Here is a 20134-nt window from a genome sequence, read left to right on the forward strand (position 1 = left end):
TATTCCTGCTTACAGCACACTGAAATAATGGCGAGTGTTTTTATTTCTGCTTTATCTCTCTCACTGTCTCTTGCAAGTTTGCTTTCTCTCTCTCTTTGCAGTGGCAAGAATGATGATCAAGGTTTTTCAGTTGCTGTGGTTTCCTGTTTGTAGGTGGGATATAGAGATGCAAGTCTATTTGCTAAATTTGCTGTGAAAATTAGCCTCGTGAATGAATTACGAAAACTGAAGCCCCTGAATCGAAGCATGCGTTATCTTTGCAGTGGAACATTCGATGGATGATGTTGTGCTTGTGAGAATATAATGTATCAGTATGTCATTCCTGTAGTTTGTTTGTGTAGGTTACAAGAACACCACAAAATGCCACAAGTGTGGGAGGCAAGATTGAGAAATTATGACTCACTGTCCGCCATAACGAAGCGACAAGTTAATGCTCATCAGACAACATACATATGTACTTTTTTTTTTTTTAACTCTTTCATTAATCTCTTGTTAAACTGCAGGGAAACACCTGTGTTCTGTGACACTTTATTTACGAACATTATATAGCATGAGTTACTACTCATTTGTTGATTTTTGTTTTGTTTTTTTTAAATGACCAATTATTTGACAGCAAGTCTTGCAATGGGACACCACAAAAATGATTGTTCTAATGTTATCAGTTTCTCACCATATTAACACAACATCAAGATAACATAATGCTTTTCTTGCTCTATAAGTTTTGATGCCTTAACGACTTTATCTTCAGAATCTAACATTTGATCAAATCTGCATGGCGGCAGAAAACCAAGCAAGAAACCAAACCTTCAGATATAAGAGATGAGAGAAGGAGGGAGGTGAAATGAGCAAGAGAAAAGCCAGTTACAAAGATGAAGAGGGGAGAAAAAAAGATGCTGACTGGTGCGAGTGATAGAACGACACTTTCTCTGAGCCTATGAGGAGGCAGAGAGCAAGTGCAGCGAGGAAAGAAACCTAGACGTGAAGTTCTTTGCGGCAGAGGCCCTGTAGATCAGGACACACCTCAGTGGCGCATATGAAATAATAAACCTTAAAGAAGTAACTTCAGCAGATATGAGCAACTGGCATTAAGCAACTGACTACTGGCATTGCTTAAATTTGGGTTGGGAGGTGAACTAAAGGGGAGAAACTGAGGAACAAGGAGTGAGCTGTGAGGGAGGAAAATGGTGGCACCTTCAGTGTGAGCTGTGAGATAGGTGTGATTTATACAAACTGCAGTGTGTGTGTGTGAACTGGTCGGCAGTTTAATTGCAGGTTTCTGCTGAGCAGAACGTGTGGTGTCTTGATTGACCTGATTGCTGCTACTGATACTGGTAAGCTTTTTACTTTATTTTCTCTTCAAGTAAAACTGGCATAGTGTTTTGTGGAGAGTTTTCTGTGCTATGATACAGAGAGCTTGAGTTTGAATACAGTAATACATAATCATATCGCTTAGATTTTTTGCCAATCAACCTTTTTTCTACGAACTAAAGAAATCCTACAATATATGATCCGTCACTTTCAATCAGTGCAGATGACCTTGGGTTTTCTTCTATGCATGTAACATGCCATTTAGCACCAACTTGGTTGACATGATTGATAAAAGGTTTCAAATTGCCATGAAAATTAATCAGAATTATTTTATCTTTTATTTTTCTCAATTTCGAGTGCTGACTTCATATAAAGACAATAAATGTTTCAAAACACATTGCCTTTGCAAGTCATCAAACATAACTTTTCACCAAAAGATTTATGTAGATGATTTATTTCCTTACCAATTCACTCTAAATGCTGGCTTGTAATATGGCTGTAGTTTGATAATGATCACTGGGTCAAGAGTTCTTCAACCGCAAATAAAACCTCATTATCACATTCACTGTCCTTCGTCAAGCCAATTTCAGTCGCATTCGCGCTTTGATTTTTTTACTAATGCTTTTAATTCTGAACAACCATTATTACGTATGTGAATCATTTTATGCATATAAATGAGTCCTATTTTATTGGATTTATAATAATTATAAAAGTGCACTATAACATTGAATAGTTCATGATTGTCTATGAAATCAGTATAATGTTGGTTGCTCAAAGCATCTTTGCTTGTACTTGGATTAATAAAATTTAGGTAAGGCTGCCATTTGCCCTGCATTTTGGGTTCTGGGTAGTAGTTCTCGATAACTTGACAGCTCTGGGATTAGAGTGAGAGCCAATGCATCGTTTTTCTCTGCAAAATACAGGAAATCCGTTTCCTGGCACTGAATGTAACCACAGACAGCCACACGCTCGCATATATAGAGATGTGTAAAAACTTGCATTGCAGGTGATGCTGAGTGAAATTTCGCAGATTGAGAATTTGCCTAATTAAAACTTTCAAAACGGTTTAACTGAAAAGTGCCGGCCACTCAAGAGATTTTTAAAAATGTTACAGAGAACAGTTTTTGTATCTGTTAAATGCACTGAGTGATCCATGCTGGGGTAATGAGTTTATTTTATCTTTTGAGTGTTGTACTTAAGTGTTCAAATTAGCAGACAGCGTTTATAAAGCAAATAAATTATACATTGCAAAAATGACTGTTAGGAAAAAGGAATTTAATTGCATAGGAATTGCATAGGTTATATATATATATATATATATATATATATATATATATATATATAGTGACATTTATACTAAAGTTAAAGAAAACTGTCTAAAAATCTGATAAAATACACTTAAGGGTGTTTCTTCAACTTGCTTTTACGTCCCAGATTTGTAATAAAACTATAGTAAGCAGTAACTTTTTTTGCTTTTTGTTGCATGAAATTTGTTATTTATGTTTTGTTTTGTCACATTAAAATGGTCTTGAAAATTTTTTTTTGTAATCATACTTTCAAAATTTACATTTCCTGCTTTTTAAATTCTTTTGTGTATAGATTTAATTTTTTTTACCCATGTCCAAACCCAAACGTTAAATTTTAAAACATAATACATCATCAAAATTTGAGAATTACATATTTAATTCTTTAATAATATTAACAAAGGCGGGGTTTTATTTGTAAAATAAGTGTGAATAAAGAGATATCAAAGTAAATGGCATGTTATTCAAATATTTAAATTATGTGTTATTTCCAGTTGAGCTGTAAATTTTGTAGAATTTTGCAAAGTGTGATAATATTTCATTGTGTGCATAGGATGCCCAAAATGCAAGCGAAGAAATTATCCTTAGCACGGGAGTACATCATTTTATTCCAAAAATATTTAAAATGCAATTTCCACCACAAAACACAATCTAACACAAAACATGATTTGAGATGTGATATAAATGCCACTGTAAGAATTTAGTATATAAACTTTTTGACATTGTTAACAGATAAATTAAAATAGTGAGAGTTTCTTTTCTGAAACAGAGACTGTATAAAGATTATTTGAAATTAAAATTTTGAATTATAGCTGAAGAAACACCTTTATATTCAATATATGTATTCTCTGAAAACAAGTCCTTATGCATCCCTTCTCTGGATTCTTGGTTAAATGTATCCTGTTTTATAGATGTTAAGATCTTTTTACTGGAAAACAAGATGATACTGGTTAAGAATAGGATTTTTGACATGTACAAATGACTGTTAGACATATTAGTCATCAACACCAAGTTCTGCAAGAAAGCAACCCACAAAGATGCAAGATAGTTAAGAGATCTAAAGGTCCATGGTGGAGATCAGAGCAGCAGGTTTTAAGAACAGTGTATTAAATGATAAGGAATAAATGATCATGAGCTCATGGATGGAAGATCTGTGTTTTCATGTTTCTTAAAGATTTTAAAGAGACCAGTTCTTATTGCTAACATCAAGAAATAGTAAACCCACTTGCTGCTTTTTCATTAAAACAAGTCAGCTTCATAAAAACCAAATGAAATGAGTTACCTGACCTTTCATATGCGGCTTCATTTATACAAAATTAGCATATGGAAACATTTCCCTGGTTTAGTCACAGTCACACTAACCTAAAACCACAGATTCAGAAGAATGAGGAGGCTCTCTGCTTTGGCCAAATACTGCCATAAATCAATGTTCTCGCATTGTCTCCTCAGTTATGGACTCCACTACACTGCTGTCTGTGGTGGGCGGGGCTCTCCTCCTGTCAATCATCCTTGTAACCAGTCTTTGTACATACTGCTGGGGACATAGACAACCAAGTAAGACCTCCTAACATCTTATCTGTAATAAAAATAGTTTTTGTCTCATCAAAGCTTTATGCTTAAAAGGATGTTTGTGGTATACTTCAATTCAAATGTAAAATGTAAAACTCACCGTACAACATGGCTTAGCACAACTATAACAATAACCCTGTGAACGAGTTGTGTGATGTACACGAACATTTATAATCGAGCTGCAGTCACCATCTTTCTGTTCAAGAGTGCACAGTGATGTGACATTTGAACCGAGGCATCTGAGCTTGTGTCGAGAATAAATAGGAATTCGAGGCTTGTGTTGTTCACGTAGAAATCATGTCACAAATGACAAACAAAGCCTCACTTTCTGTCCAATCACGCGTGCGATTCATCTTGCGTGTCCGAACTACAGACCTTACTTTACGAGTAAGTTTTCACTCAGACTTGTTTAATTATAATTTTAAATACACAGTCATACAAGTAATAGGAGGAATACAGATTATTTCAGGAAAATAATCATATTTGCCATATATGCAGTAATTGATATCAGAACTGGCATTTAATGTCACAGTTTAATGGGTAAATTAATTTATCAGAGGGATAAATTCGACCAACACACACATGGACAGGCTTTTTTTTATGCACGCAACAGGAATCCATCTATGCAATATGTGGTTATGGAAGGCCAAAAGGGCCAAAAACACATGAATTTTAACAAGTCAACAACAAATACGCGTATTTCACAAGAACTTAGGCGCGTATTTCACGCGTTAAATACATGTTGTTTGCGTTTGAAAAATCAATGCAATAAATACGTGTATTCAACACGTATATAGCGTGTTAGATAAGCGTGAAATATGCATTAAAAATTTGTTTGAACGGGTCAGTGTCATTGGCTGCTGAAGACTTGGGTCAAACCTTTTTTTTGTATAGCCTATAATTAAGATATTTAAATTGCAGTTTTATGAAAAAATAGATAAAAATAAAATTCCCTCGTTTTTCTACACATGCCTTTTTGTAAATAAACACATTAGTTGACATTTTAGCTTTAACAGTGATCAAACTTAAATTAGCGTCAAAGCATTAGCATTTGTGTGGGGAAATCAGTTACAGTGGAGGTAAGCAAAAAATGGTTATACAGTTAATATAATTTTAGACTAGCTCCTACACACCTGAGCTAATCAAGTTCTTCAGGACAGTGGCCCTCCAGGAACTGAGTTTGACACCCCTGTCCTATTAAGTCATAAGAACAACAGACTGCACGTAGGTTGCAATCAGGAGCGCCATGCACTTATTGTTTTTGAGGGGGCACAAGCAAAGTCTATAAAATACCCAAGACGTGTCACTCGTATATTTTTAAATGGGGGGAAATGCAACGCTCAATATGGCCGCTCTATAAGCTTTTTTTTAACACTATTTGAGCAAAAGAAACAACATGAGACAGTTGTTGTCATATTTCATTAGTGATTTCAAATATGAAATTTAATCTTATACTTGGCGAACAGTTTTGTAGAATTCGATGTTTCACCATTCAAAGAGGTAGGAGCTGCACTTGCATGCCCAGGAGGTGTTTCATTGAGTGAAACAACTTGGGTTTCTCAAATATTTGTAGTAAATGCATTTTGCACCTTTATAGATCATGTTAGTTGATCTATACCGGGCGATGGGCAAAGCAGACTACTGTTAGTGTTATCTGCACATAAAACCCATCTTTTTATAAAAGTCTTTTTATCATAAAAAGTACATTATCATTGACTTCAGTCTAGCCAGTTCAAGCACTCAAAACTCCCATTCTAATCACTGAAGCTGTTTACACTGTGAAATGCATATCTTACTTACATCGTACGCACATCTGCATGAATTCGCCAGAGAGCAGAATTCAGTCAGCGAAGCATGCAGTGAAAACACCGGTGTTTCATCGATGACTCATCTGAACGCCTCTGATTGGCCATATCATTCATAAGCTCAACAGAATCATGTGTGATTGGTTTTATTGCGCAGCGCTGTAAAAACACGTCTGTCTCTGCGCCAGCAGCTGCTGATGCGCCACACATCACACCCGTGTGATTGTATTAAATCTAAAAAATATTATTCGGCTATTTTTGTCTTTTAGAAGCTGCATTCCAAATCCACTTGACTCGAAAATCTGAGGGGGCCGTGGCGGGTTTGAATGGGCATGATGCCTATGGTTGCAATCATTCACAGCTCTAAAATAACATGAGGCTAGTTTTGTGATTAGAAACTCTATTGCACAAGGTCTATTGCACATGTGAGCTTTCAATGACATCAATTCTGAATTAAAATGAATATGTTAACACACTGACCTACTGTTCATTTCATTGTGCAGATGATTTGTATGAATGCATGATAACAAGCTTGGATGTCAACTGGCCTGGCTCAGTCAGAGTCTGTTCTGTCAGTGCTTGAGGAACATAAAGTGGTGAACTGAAAAATGCGTTAGCATTAATAGCACAATCTGATTTGAGTAAACTACTAGTTATGTTTGAAACCCGACTTTACCTTAGTACAGTAGAATACTTCTGCTGTCAGGAAAGCCAAATCAAGTTCTTATACCTGTCCTGACCTGAGTACAAGCTCTCATTCTAATCCTGAAATTCTTATCTAAAGTCTTAAATATCATATGTAGATACTTTAAGGCTTTAAATTCATTTAAATGAATAACATCACCAGTGCACCTAATTACTGTTTGTCTGATCATCATTGAAACCTCTTTTTGTTCAGAGATTATGCAAGCATAGAGTTTCAATAAGCGCCACCTGCTGGCGATAGCTGTAAATGTAAGCACAATAAATGCTTACATTAAGACAGATATTGATGACAATGGTCTGTATTTTAAACCTGCATTGATTGCTTACCTCCACTGTAACTGATTTCCCCACACAAATGGTAATGCTTTGATCACTGTTAAAGCTAGAACGCCCACTAATGTGTTTAATTACAAAAAGATACGCGTTACACGTGAAATACGCGTAAACAGATGGCACTGTTTTCGACACTAGTCGAAGCTTTGAATCTTTTCCCGGCACAGTCAGAGAAAAGCCTCAGTGCTTCATGAAGCTTCATTCGCCCATCATCACTACTGCATGACATTTCAAATATTAGTGCATCGCCTGTGTCTTTTACTGAGCATGCGCAGAACGCCGAGGCCAGTTTATCAGATTGGCGTTCTGCGCATGCTCAGTAAGAGAAACAGATGACGCACGACTCTTGAAATATTTGATGTATGTGCTGGTTGAAGCCGACCAACAGCTGTATCTAGGTCTGTTAGCCCGAATTCGTATACACATATATAAATGTATTTTCTGGCCATTTTTGTAGCCCATATTTTCGAAAATATATTTGAAAATACATTTTAGAAAATGCACATTTTAAAAGTATTTAATTATAAAATAATTTAAGTATTAATCAATATATTTTAGCCTCCATATAGTTCAGTCCAAGAAAATACATTCACACATGTTAAATTATTAAACGTTAAATCATTAAAAATCTATTTTGATAGGCCATTCCATCCATATTTGCATTTGGCCTAAATGTAGGCTATATTATAAGAACTGAAATGCATTTTCTTGCCTCTGAAATACATTTTGAACTATATGGTTGAAACTAAATATATTTTCAATTTCATAAATTTCTTTCATTTAGCTTCACCGTTTACAGCATATGTTTAAAACATATTTTGTCTTATGGGATAATTTAGTTTGTTTATTGGGTATATTTTATTTCTTTTATAGCATCCATCCATCAGAGGTCCAGTGACTCAGAATACCCCCCAACGTAAGAAATCAAATCTTGTATAGCCACTGTCTTACAGGATCTTATAAATATATACATACATTCAATATATATATATATATATATATGCATACATTTTGTCACCTTAATTATAAGGTTCTATTTGCCATTTTTGTCCAAATTGAGTCCTTCACATATTCTTATTCTGTGACAACTTTACATTGTGTAAAGTTTTTTTTTTTTTTTTTAAAGTTGTATACATTTTGGTTCTGATGTCCCCATATCCCACATCATTATATGGAATGCAAAAACTTTGAAGCTCAATATCTCGAAACTGCTCAGAATACAGACAGAACCTTTTAATTCCAAGATGACGATATTGTTTTATATGCGTGTTGGCTCAACATTGTCTCTCTTCATACAGATCAGGTTTTGTGGTTCGGCATCCCGTGTCGACATGTAAATATATTTTCCTCTGCTAACACACAACAAAACTCACAAATTGTTGTATCTGCATAATTCATATGAATATCTTCATAAATACCTGTCTCATCTCTTATTATTCAGATGCGCCCCATATGGACCATACCAGAATTGTACCTTACCAACATTCCAAGTGAGTTCACACACAGACCCAGATATACACACAGACTGTGTTGTTCTTCAGTGTGCTAATAAACACTCTTTCCTCAGTTCTCTTGGTTCACCATCTATCACTGTCACAAAGGTGCACTCCTGTCCTCCCTCAGAAAGTGAGTCACATACAATCATCACTGCATTTGAGACAATATAATCTAATATCTCAAATATAATGGGGGGGAAAATCTCACCAGTGTTGACAACTTATGAAATGCTGTCAGAGTTTATTGCTCCATTACTACAATTCAAACCATTATAGCACAAAGATGTTTAGCTTTTGAATATATATATATATATGTATATAAATATTTTAAGGTAACTGATTTCAGTTTTTATAAGGTACTATTAAAGTAAAATTAAAGAGAAATATTATTGAAACACACATTTCTATTTTTGTCTCCCTAGCTGGAAGTCAAGCCAGTTATGTGAATCAAAACGGTGAGGAGGGAATCAACATTCATGACAATCATCATGGTCAGAAATCAAATGGCTCATTTTTGTATCATAATTCTGAGTAGCTTGCACATTCTTAAATGAATATGGGTTGAATGTAAAGTAAACACATGTGAACACAGTCCTGAATGTGTGACTCTTCTCTAGAGAGTGGCGATGAGCGGAGCAATCGGCCTCAAAGTGAATACATGTAAGAGCGCACCTGCCTGACCCCCAATCTTCACAAATTGTCCTAAACAAGTCATGCTAAAGCGGAGTCATGATCCATATAAAACTGATGAAAAATATCTGTCTTTTCTCCAGAACTGTTCTTCCTGATCCCCCAATCACACAGTCGCAGGGACCCAGCAGAGCTTCCTCCCTGAGCTCAGGTAGAAGAGCTGAGATTAAACAAGAATAGCAATCTATTCACATTTGTTTCACATTGGTAAATAAATCATAACATCGTCTGACAATGCTGATGCTAACTTTGTAGGAGAATGTTACATAAATGTAGAAAAAGATGAGAATGTGTCTGAAGAAGATCAATGCGACAACCAGACATGCGTGGATGAATCAGACTCAGGTACTACATGCTGAAAATAAACAATGACTACAAAGCCCCGCTGCAATGCATATCCTAACCTTGTCTTGTGTATGCTGTGGTGATTTTACAGACATGCACGATTATGAAAATTTCTGTAATTCTTCAGGCCTCAGAAAAAAAACCTATAGTAAGTGTTTTTTGTTTAATAGCATATATTTATTTTATATGTTTGTTGGTGAGGAGTGAAAGGCAAAGCAAGGGGAAAAGTATATTTTTTCCCCTTTTCACTTGTTTTGCCTTTCACCCCTCACCAATAAACATACATATATGTACTTAATATATATAAAATATATACAATTTCCAAATGCAAGCCGCTCTTTGATAAATGCCAAAATAAATAAATAAAGAGCTGGGTTTTACAAACACAAGAACAGCAAAATGTATTACAAAAATAAGTAAAATCATAAACTGTACTATGATTTCTAAATAAACAATAATTATAAAAGTATCACTTTTTTAGTTTATTTTCATTATATCATTCATTTCACCTGAATTCACCCTATATATATATATATATATATATAGGGTGAATTCAGGTGAAATGGGCCTCTTTCTCTAATCAAAGATGTATAAGTGATTCAGACAAAAAGAGAATAGTGTTTATTCTTTACGTTCCTCCTCCTCAACAGGTCTGTCCCGTGGAAGTCAAAGCAGTGATGAACGGGAGAGCTCTGATTATGTCAACACAGGCCCTAGTTTACAATAATCAAGGTACTATGTAATTCTCTAATTTTATTGTATGTGAATATCTTGATATATTTTGGATTGTCCTTTAAATGGAAGAGAGAGAGAAATGTATTTTTTTTATTCCATTTTCCTTTTCTCTAGAATTTGCCTTTTACCAAATAGACAGTTAACAAGGTCAGAGGCCTAACCATCATCCTGACTGCCAGAGGAGTTTCCAGACTGAACTAGGCTTTGAATTTTGATCACCAAGAAAGCATCGAACCTGTGTCACCTCTGAAAACGTCCTCCCTCAATCCTTACGACAGATTTGCTGACGATACCTGAGAATGTTTTTATTAGTTTTTTTTAGTGTTTTTATGTTTTAAATTAACAGTTGCTGTTTACAATGTACTGCATCCTGGCTTTTACTTTCAAATATATGAGCACAAATTTCTTCAACTCTGCCATGTAATATATAGCTTTTTGTCATAAAAATGCATAAACCTGTTAGCTATTGGTTTGTAAATGGGGAAATAAAAGTTTTATGAATTCAAATGGTGTATGGGGCTACAATTTGAATAGAAATTGTAATTATGGCTAAGAAATTTAGTTAATGCCAGCAGTAAATATCAACACGGCATGTATTAGAGAAAAACATTCAAAACAAATAACAAGACAAAACACATAAGGAGAGTTTAAAAATTTATTTTTATGCACTTTTCTTTTTTTGTTCTTTTTTTTTAACCATTTATTATTTGCTTATTTAATAAGGGGGTAGAGGACAAAAGGAGAGGGCATTGTATTTTTTTATAAAAACGTCCCTCATTCTTTTCATTTTTGTTTTGTCTCACACGCTCACTCGTTCCCTATTTCTGCTTTAGACACTATGTGTCCCCGTCCACTCAAATTAAAAATAACAAAAAATAAAACAAGCACATTCAGTCTTGCCAGAGGTATCTAAAACAACAGGTGGATATTATGTACAAATGAATATGTGATCGCACAGAAGATCCAGATGGGGGCGCTCTCTGTCACACTGTGGTGATCCACACAGTTTCAGTCTCAGTCGCTCTGTCAGTTTCCAGAAGGGTGGAATTGAATCTGCTGGGAAGGATGAGTCTGCACTGGCACTGATGGGAGCAGAGAAAAACACAAATGAATACTTTGTAATAATACCAATTAATAATTTAATAATAAATGTAATACAGATAAAATCTTGGTAAATGCATTTGCACATTGCTGTATATTAAATATCAGTTAGATCTAATGTTCAACTGGATGGGATTCTGTAAGCTTGTAGCGTTCATGACAAATTACTTGACTGCAACGTAAACAAACTTGTTTGGTTTTTTGTTTGTTTGCAAAGAAACTCACTCTGAGGTGGTCCAATGTAGGTGAAGTGCTGGTGGGGTCCCTGCTGGGGTGGAGGTCCGTGCTGGGGACCAGAACCCTGCTGAGGGGGATGTTGTGGGGCATGAAGCAACATCACAGGCGGTGGGCCGTGACCTCCTGAGTGGTGAGGACCCGAGAGAGCACCTTGAACATGGGTCTAAAAGAATAAGCAAAAAAATAAAAATAATAATAATTACATATAAATTCAAAGTAAAAATAAAAATAAATACACAAAAAAATAAATGTTGAAAATGAATACAAAAATAGGTAAGTGTACAAAAAAAAAATGAAAAAGATTTAAAATAAAAATGTTCCTAAACAGAAGAGAATTGACAGAACACATGCTAATGATTCAAATGTTTAACCCGCCTGTTAAGCCTGACTTTCTTGGGTTCAGTAATGTACATGTAAAAATATTGTATTAATTTTAAAATGACCCAGTTTATCCCAGACACATTTCTGAAGTGCACTGAACTGCTGCTTTTTTCTTCTTCATTAGAACTGCACTGTTCAGAAATGAGACTGCTGATGTGGAGGTGTTTTGTGTGTGGTTACGGTCATCACCTGTGTCAGCTGTCCTAGAGAGGAGTAGGGGTGAGGCAGGGGCTGGTGTCCCGGCAGGCTGTAGCCCTGAAGGGAGTAGGAGGCCTGTGGGGAGCTGTGTCCTGGGGGCATGTTAGGGGGCGTGGGGGCTGACAGCGGCCCAGAGTGATACAAAGACTGAGGCTGAGGACCAGACTGACCAGACTGCAAAAAGAAGTCAATACAGTACATATTTAGTATAACTAAGAGCATGTGAAATTTTAGGCGATCTCTTGCACAAGCATTTGAAGAAAGTTCTTTGAGTGGGAGTTTACGGAATAGATGTGTAGCTGATATGCCAGTTTTGGGTGGACTGGTTGACTGGCAGGCAGATGTACCTGTCCTGGACTGGGGGCGGGGTGTTGAGGGGGCGGCTGGCTGCCTGTGGGGGTGCTGGAGGGCTGAGGATGATGAATGGAACCAGAGTGATGAGAGAATGACTGTGGAGCTGAAGAAGAAAAACAAACAAACAGGTGATAACACTGTAAAATAATTATATACACTATATCCAATCTATGAAATTGATAAATAAATAAATAAATAAATAAAATATAAACATTACCATACATCCCCTGCTGAGGGGCTGGTGGTCCTTCATTTTGACCAGGGTACTGGGGGCCTGGGGGTCCCAGGGTCTGTGGGTGCCCTCCTGATCCAAGCATTCGTGGTCCACCCTGGAGCATAGAGTACATCTGAGAAAGAGAGAAATAAAAGGGTTTATTTGAGAAGAGACGATGGGCCTCATTCATGAAACACACACACACACACACACACACACACACACACACACACACACACCCCTTCCCGAAAACTCTCCTCCGGATTGACAAATACTTCATAAAAGTCAGATTTGGTAGTTAAATGTTTGTATGTTAATGAATTCCAATCATTCGTAAATGGGGCCGGGCATGCACGCTCATTCACAATTACCATATTTCCCACCTATGAATTACAGCTACGCAAATAACGTATCTAGAAATGATGTGGAATCCTTTGGACTCAGTTCTCAGGTTTGGCAAGTTATACTGCATAAATGCATAAGAGACTAATAGGCTATACACACATATATACACACACACATATACATACATACACATACATACATGTGTATATATATATATATATATATATATATATATATATATATATATATATATATATATATATATATATATATATATATATATATATATATATATATATATGTGTATAAGCAATAAAACCAGCAATTATAACTTCTCCATTGCTGTTTTGTACAAGTATGATGTTTGGTCAATGTAGTGTTTGTCCCACCCCACCTCTACTGTGATTAGACGGCTGTGTAAAAAGGAACAGTGACGAGGTAGGCTTTTACCCGAAGTTAAAGAGTAAAAAAAAAAACCAACAAAAAAAAAAAAGACAGGGCAAATGAACTCGTTAAATCATTATAATGCATAGCGCATAAAATTCCAGTGTCATCAGTTTGTCTAAAAGAATACAGAACATTTTAATATTTTATGCACCATTTACACGTGGTAGGGAGCAGGTGTAAATTTCCTTCGTACCAACTAACATTTTCAGGATACAAACATTTTCATGATTTTGAAAATTTACGCCAGAACGACTTTCTGAATGACTGACACAAAAAAGTGTTCTGCTCGTGTTTTAAAGAATGAGGAACAATTAACTTAGTTTAAGATGAAAATCTACTGGTTTGATAATGTGTGACCTGTGCTGCCAAAATGAGTCACAATCAGCAAATTCTCACAAATGAGTTATTTTCGCATTCTCCATAAAATAAATAAATAAATACAAAAAAAAAAAAAAAAAAAAAAAAAAATCTCAAAATGATGCATGACTTGTTGGAATCAGAAATAAAAAAGACTGAGCCACATCCGTAGAGTCAGTCGATAAGAGTCAGCAAAGTCAATTTTGAGGATTACAATTCAGAGGATAACGGTTTGACTATAAAACGATTCTCCATGCATCTTTTCCTCCAATTCTTTTCTTAAAAAAAAAAATTACTTTGGTGAAAACCTGAAGTTCTAACAAAATTGAAATTTTTCACCTGTTTTTCCTGTAGCACAGAGTTATATCATGCGCATTCCGACTCATTTTGCCAGCACGGGTCACATATACTAGAAGCATTTGTTCTACTGAAAACATGCAGTCTGGTACCTGTCCAGGGTAGTGGGGCATTGCCTGTATGACCTGGTTGTACTGCAGATATGAGGGAGGGTAAGGAGACGCCACCAGAGGAGGTCCTGCTGCTGAAGCTGCAGCCTGCATCATAGGGGGCGCTGAAGAGCTGTGGTCTGGACGAGGAGTCACCACAGAACCTGAGACAGGTAAAGTTACACAAGTATGAGACACTTTCCATGAGTAGAGTGCACAAAAGGGCCTGACACTCTTATTTTAAACATTTTCATTTGAGCAACAATAACTATAATAATAATAATAAACATTAAAAAAAGTTTCAGCCCCTTATATTAACAACAACAATAAAATAAACAGTAAATAGTAAAAATAATAACATTACTTATATAAATACAATTAAAAACATTAAAATTAAAAACAAAATTTTTAATAACAATAAAAGTATTTAAAATAAGCCCTCCAATTAAAAAAAAATTAATGCCCAGCTGTTTAATAAAAATAATAATAATTATACTAAATAAGCATTTAAAAAGTTTCAGCCCCAGTTATTATTATTATTGTTGTTAATATTTATATAACAACAACTAAATACAGAAAAGGTCAAAGCATTACCTTTTGTTCTTGGGTACTTCCCTTGACCAACGGTTGTCATGGAATACTGGTACATTTGAGGTGCCTTCGAAAAGGAGAGAGGAGAAAAAAAAATAAAAAATTAAAATACATAACATCCAATTTGCCAACCACTCTATAAAATTCTTGAATTTTGTCCAAAACTATCTATAAGCAGCAGAAATAGAGAACTGTACCGAGTGGCCCTGTATCTGGATGGGCAGGCCATAGCTCAGGTACGGAGTGTTGTAAATGGCTCCCTGGCCTGGCGGGGGCTGCAGCACCACCGTGGGGCTCTGTGGAGTTGGTCGTGGCGGGGTCGGAGTGGCCGAGGGCTTCACCTGCAAACAAGACATGACACATTGGCTTGGCACATTTAACTTTTCAACAGCTGTATAGAGGAAATCAAATAGGAGAAAATCAGTGCTCTCACCATGGTTAGAGGAGCCTTGGTGGGGTTGAACTCTTTGGCGTTGGGGTTGAGTGTGGATTTCTTCACTTGACTGTGTGGGAAAACAATGAAATGCATTAATCACCAACAGACTTAATACTAGTAGATGTCAGATTTGACTTGTTTACTAACTAATGTTCTACTCACTCAGCCATGCCCTCTGATCTCTCAGAGGCCTCCGGTTTGCCCTCCTCACTGCCTGGGGTCCTTGCAGGTTGGGGTGTGCCTGATGTTTGCCCTTCTGCAGTTGGATTTTTCATGGCAGTGCCAGACATGGCAGAGGGTGCAGAGATGGATGTGGCTGGTGGAGGGGTGGTGGTTGCCGCCCCCTCTGCATTTGTCTCTCTACTTCTCTCCTCTGCTGGAAGCTCTGCATTCGGAGTTGTGGGCGGGGCTGTTTTAGCTTCCGTTAGAGGGGCGGGGTCTGTTTGTGTGTTGTGGGCGGGGTTTGCTTGAGCAGAGTCTGTGTTCGCAGTTTTGGGGCTGGAAAGGTTGGCGTTAGATGGAAGCTAAATCAGAAAAGAGAGAGAGAAAATATTTGGAAATTGGACACAAGGTACAAGACTGTACTTATTGACTTTAGTGAGGTAAAGAACTCAAGTTGGTGATTATATCTATAGAAACAATATATTTTAAATTTACTGCAAAATATACATGTATATAAATATTTTGATTGCACTCTAATGGTATTCTTGGGTGACTGCTGTTCCAAGGTTAATTACAAAAATAAATACGAAACTAACGACACTCACAATAAAATTATTAGAAAACTTGCGAAGCTCCTCGAGTTGTGATCTCTGTTGGACTGAAGGGACTACAAAAGACAGAAAAGAACATTTTTAGCTAAATGAGAAGTGCACAGTGTAAATTAATGATAGAGTAATACAACTTCAGGATTACCTTTGCTGCTCTTGCCCTCCTGAGGACTAGCTGGACTCTCCATCCTTTCCTTCGACAGGATTTCATTCACTGAAATGACAGGAAGAGATTTAGATTGCTGGATGCATGTACAATTGAACAGAGTGTAACCACTCAAATGTGTTGCATCTCACCATCTACAGGGAACAGAGGGGTGGGGCCAGTGGGTTTGGGGGTCCCCATAGTAACTGAAGAGGTATCCAGGTAGGAAGGATTAGCCAGAGGAGGGTCCTGGGAAGGAACATCTGGTTTAGGGGAACGAGAGACTGGAGAAAGAGAGAAAGGCAATCATGTTAATTTAAGAGGAAAAAAGGGAATAGAGGTTGGAATTTATTTAATTTTTAAATGCAACCTTGGTGCAAAAATCTTACAGACCTTAAACTTTTGAATAATATATAAAATTACATTAAAACAAAATTACATGTAGGCCTGTGACAAATGTACTTTTTTTCTAACAAATAATCTTAATATTATAACTGAAACAAGCAGAATTGAATCACTGCTGAACTGTAAATAAACACTTGAGTGCGGTTTACTTAATTTGCATATAGGAAGTAACAGTTAAAAGGTTGCATTGTTGCAGTTTAGAAATATAAAGTTATTACTAACCCACTGTAAAATATACAGCGTACAACAATGGACAAGATCACAGGTTAAAGATGACCCTGGGTTAACAATTTTAAATGTTGTGTGAAGACATGTGTATATTGTGTGCATGTGTGTGTATTTTAACCTGTAGGGGAGGAGTGAGAGTTTGAGGTACGCAGGTTTCTGTTGGTCTGTCCAGGCCTTTGAGACTTAGGTGACATTCTGGATGACACTATAAGAGATTGACACAATGTTCAACACCACACAGGCCAGTAACCAACGAAAACCATGTCTCTTGCATGCACAAAACTTACCTCCGTTGACAGGCCGGGCCGAGTCTGAGAGAGACTGCGGGTGTGAGAGCGAATGTGGGAGTGTGTGTGGGGAAGGAGGGCTGGAGTGACCCGGCTCTGAGGGGCGGGGCTGCGTAGGGGGGCTGCTCTGTGATTGGTGTGTAGAGTATCCTCCTCTGACGGACAGTGGACTGCTCCTATCAGTGGGAGGAATGGGCTGACCACTACCAGAGGGGAGAGGTCTAGGCGAGGAGCTTGAGGGGCCAGGTCTATTTGTTCGATTAGGCAGGTTGGATACAGCTCCTCCCCTTTCGCCCCTTCCAGAAACTCCTATTTCTCTCTCCCTTGCCCTCTGGGGTAGAGGAATGTACTTGCCCTCCCTAAAACAAAGACACAGACAGCAATGATCATCAGTATACGAAGGAGAAAGACTAGCGGAGATAGTGATGGAAAGAAAGACTCCTCCGAACCTGCTCCCAGCACTGGAGAACCCAGGACTATCTCTTCCTCTTTCTCCTCCATCACGGTCTCTGTCCCGAGTCACAGCACTGTATTTGTCTTCCTCAGTTCGTCCCTCATCATTCTCCAGCGCCACCCTGTTACGATACTGCGTACTAGCCTCAATCTCACTGGCCAATCGGGCGGCTCGAGCCTCTCGCTGTCTGAAGCCCTCAGAGCTGCCCCGCTCCAGAGGAACCCTAAAAGAGATAGACAACAGAACATGATATTTACTTGATTTCTTTGAACAGGGTTACAGCATTAAAAAAAATAAAATAATCTAATTTAGGACTTTAAGGCCCTTTTTTAGTCCTGTGTATAGTCACAGGCTATTTCGAAATGTTAAGGGTTCACTGCTAAGGGGCGATCTCTGTGAACTCACAAACTAGTGTTGATGTTGTTTTTGTTAAAACATACAAAATATAATAAAATAAATTTTTAAATATAGAAAACTTCTGTTTAGTCTAAATATAGACATTAAGCCGTCTCATGATTTGTGTTTTTCCATGCCCAAATTTAAGACCTCTTAAGATAAGACTTAAGTTATACTGCATAAGATATTTAAGACTTTTTACTAAAATTTTATAAAACTTAATGGAAGATATTAAGACTTTAAGGAACCATGGGAACCCTGTTTGACGGACAGAAGGATTTTCCACTAGGGTTGCCACAAACGATTATTTTGATAATCAATTAATCTAATGATTAATTGACTAATCATCGATTATTTCACTGATTAATCAGTAGACTTTGATTATTTAGCTTTTGCAATTAGTTAAAATATTGAGTTATACATATTCTAAAAATAAAGGTTATCACTTTAGCCTTTGAAAATCATATTATGTAATTATTATACAAATAAATATATTTGGCACACAAAATGAGATGACAAAGCAGCACTCTTATTCACCATTTAATAAGCTACATGAAAAAGTAACTGAATGACATCATTCTGCCAAACATCTCCTTTTGTAAGCCATATGAATAATAAACAAAATAAAGGTAAGTGATAAGATGTTTTATTTTCGGATAAACCATTTTATTCACAACATACTCTCTCTTAAAATACCGTACAGGGTTATGATAAACAAAACAGTCCTGAGCTAGATCAAGCTCTGATCTCTACAAACCAAACTTTAACACCACTTTAATGAAATAATATTTTTTTTCCCCACTGATAAAAAGATTTTATCATTAGCTAGTTCCACACTGGAGAGCTGCTTTATAACAGAAAATCAAGTTGTAATTTTTACTAAAAGAGAATTTTAATTTAAAAGTAATTTTTAATACTGTAAAGCTGATTGATTTAAGGCTATCTATTGCATAAATAAATGTTGAGAGACTGTACTTTACTGGAGTATTGAACTGCAGAGCTCGTGCAGAACTGACAGCTCTTGACTGAAGATCTTTAATACAGTTGCTTTAATAAGAATAAATGTATAATTGATGTATATAGTGTTTTATATTTGTTAACTGAATTTCTCGAATGCTACTACTAAATACGCCTACTGAAAAATAAAGCACGGTTTGTTTTATTTGTATATTGTGTGTATTTGTAAAGTGTATTTTTGTTCTTATTTTTTAATAACGAAGATGAAATAATGTTAAAGATTTTTATCTTTGCCCACTTTGGGCTAAATATCTGCCATTATTTTTTCATTTATATTTTGTTATCTTGTAAGGCTTTGTTTTAAAAATAAGGAAATTAGATTGCCTGTACTGCTCAAACAACCTGCAAAAACAGTAAAACCAACATGACAAAGAATCGTGATATTCCTGAAAAAATAAAATAAAATAAAAAAAATTGTGATATGATATTTTTGCCATGTCGCCCACCCCTAATTTGTAGGCAATTTTTTTATGGTTAACGTTGTCAGTAATGTCAACTAATCGTTTCAGCCATATTTTTCACATCCAACATTCAAAGGTCAGTCTCTCTGAGAAAAAGAAAGAAAGAAAGAAAGAAAGAAAGAAAGAAAGAAAGAAAGAAAGAAAGAAAGAAAGAAAGAAAGAAAGAAAGAAAGAAAGAAAGAAAGAAAAAAGCCTAAAACTGACAGAACATCAACATACGTGTACATGGAGAGACTGGCATCATAGGTGGACTTCACCCCATAGGTCTCCTCATTGAAGCGGAACATCTCGCTGGCATCCCAGCCATTAGACTGAAAGACAGAAAAGGCCACGTAAAGAGATTAAAGCATGTGCAACCAATACTTAAAGAAATTGATTCCAAAAAACACTAATATTTGATCACGTATGGTTATGTTGGTTGAACTCACTGTATCTGCATCTAGGTCAAAATTTTCTCCATTGCTATCGCCTCCATCCCACCTTTGAAGCACCTTCTCTCTGTGGTCACCATTTACTCTTGAGCCGATTGCGGAGTCTGTGAAAGTGTCTGAAAACATGCACACAAAGCCTTTTA

General features: G+C 36.5%; 2 protein-coding genes across 5 annotated transcripts in view; one reads left to right on the forward strand and one right to left on the reverse strand.

Moving 5' to 3' along the window:
• The first annotated feature begins 99 nt into the window (after window positions 1-99).
• On the forward strand, window positions 100-10797 carry LOC122137936. 2 transcript variants are annotated; one of them, XM_042727232.1, is made up of 13 exons: window positions 100-1331; window positions 4062-4166; window positions 7898-7940; window positions 8323-8357; window positions 8466-8514; window positions 8592-8650; window positions 8943-9011; window positions 9138-9180; window positions 9294-9361; window positions 9466-9555; window positions 9647-9703; window positions 10206-10287; window positions 10405-10797. In XM_042727232.1, the coding sequence occupies exons 2-12, from the start codon at window positions 4064-4066 to the stop codon at window positions 10280-10282; spliced, it is 693 nt and encodes a 230-aa protein (XP_042583166.1). In that variant the 5' UTR covers window positions 100-1331; window positions 4062-4063; the 3' UTR covers window positions 10283-10287; window positions 10405-10797. The 2 variants fall into 2 exon arrangements, with proteins under 2 accessions (XP_042583166.1, XP_042583173.1); XM_042727239.1 differs by having other exon boundaries at window positions 8943-8975.
• Window positions 10798-10931: 134 nt separating this feature from the next.
• atxn2l (ataxin 2-like) overlaps window positions 10932-20134 on the reverse strand; it is a 12560-nt gene continuing 3357 nt past the window's right edge. For 2 of the 3 annotated variants that reach the window (XM_042727137.1, XM_042727151.1), the window contains 18 exons: window positions 19989-20107; window positions 19780-19871; window positions 17682-17909; window positions 17233-17591; window positions 17064-17150; window positions 16465-16596; window positions 16313-16381; window positions 16165-16226; window positions 15560-15921; window positions 15395-15464; window positions 15159-15302; window positions 14965-15028; window positions 14374-14534; window positions 12779-12908; window positions 12492-12664; window positions 12199-12381; window positions 11617-11791; window positions 10932-11372 (listed from right to left, as the gene is read on the reverse strand). In XM_042727137.1, coding sequence (XP_042583071.1) covers window positions 11317-11372; window positions 11617-11791; window positions 12199-12381; window positions 12492-12664; window positions 12779-12908; window positions 14374-14534; window positions 14965-15028; window positions 15159-15302; window positions 15395-15464; window positions 15560-15921; window positions 16165-16226; window positions 16313-16381; window positions 16465-16596; window positions 17064-17150; window positions 17233-17591; window positions 17682-17909; window positions 19780-19871; window positions 19989-20107 — 2666 coding nt within the window. In that variant the 3' untranslated portion in view covers window positions 10932-11316. The remainder of the gene's footprint in view (window positions 11373-11616; window positions 11792-12198; window positions 12382-12491; window positions 12665-12778; window positions 12909-14373; window positions 14535-14964; window positions 15029-15158; window positions 15303-15394; window positions 15465-15559; window positions 15922-16164; window positions 16227-16312; window positions 16382-16464; window positions 16597-17063; window positions 17151-17232; window positions 17592-17681; window positions 17910-19779; window positions 19872-19988; window positions 20108-20134) is intronic. The other variant, XM_042727143.1, reaches the window with a different exon arrangement.

Source organism: Cyprinus carpio, chromosome A3 (assembly GCF_018340385.1).
Source record: "Cyprinus carpio isolate SPL01 chromosome A3, ASM1834038v1, whole genome shotgun sequence".
Lineage (NCBI taxonomy): Eukaryota > Metazoa > Chordata > Actinopteri > Cypriniformes > Cyprinidae > Cyprinus > Cyprinus carpio.

Excerpts from the sequence above, each read along its gene's own strand:
- LOC122137936 (XM_042727232.1), top strand. The coding sequence starts at position 4,064 with ATGGACTCCACTACACTGCTGTCTGTGGTGGGCGGGGCTCTCCTCCTG. Across the intron at positions 8,358-8,465 it reads TCGGCATCCCGTGTCGACAT|ATGCGCCCCATATGGACCAT; the intron begins GTAAATATATTT and ends CTTATTATTCAG. Across the intron at positions 9,704-10,205 it reads CCTCAGAAAAAAAACCTATA|GTCTGTCCCGTGGAAGTCAA; the intron begins GTAAGTGTTTTT and ends CCTCCTCAACAG.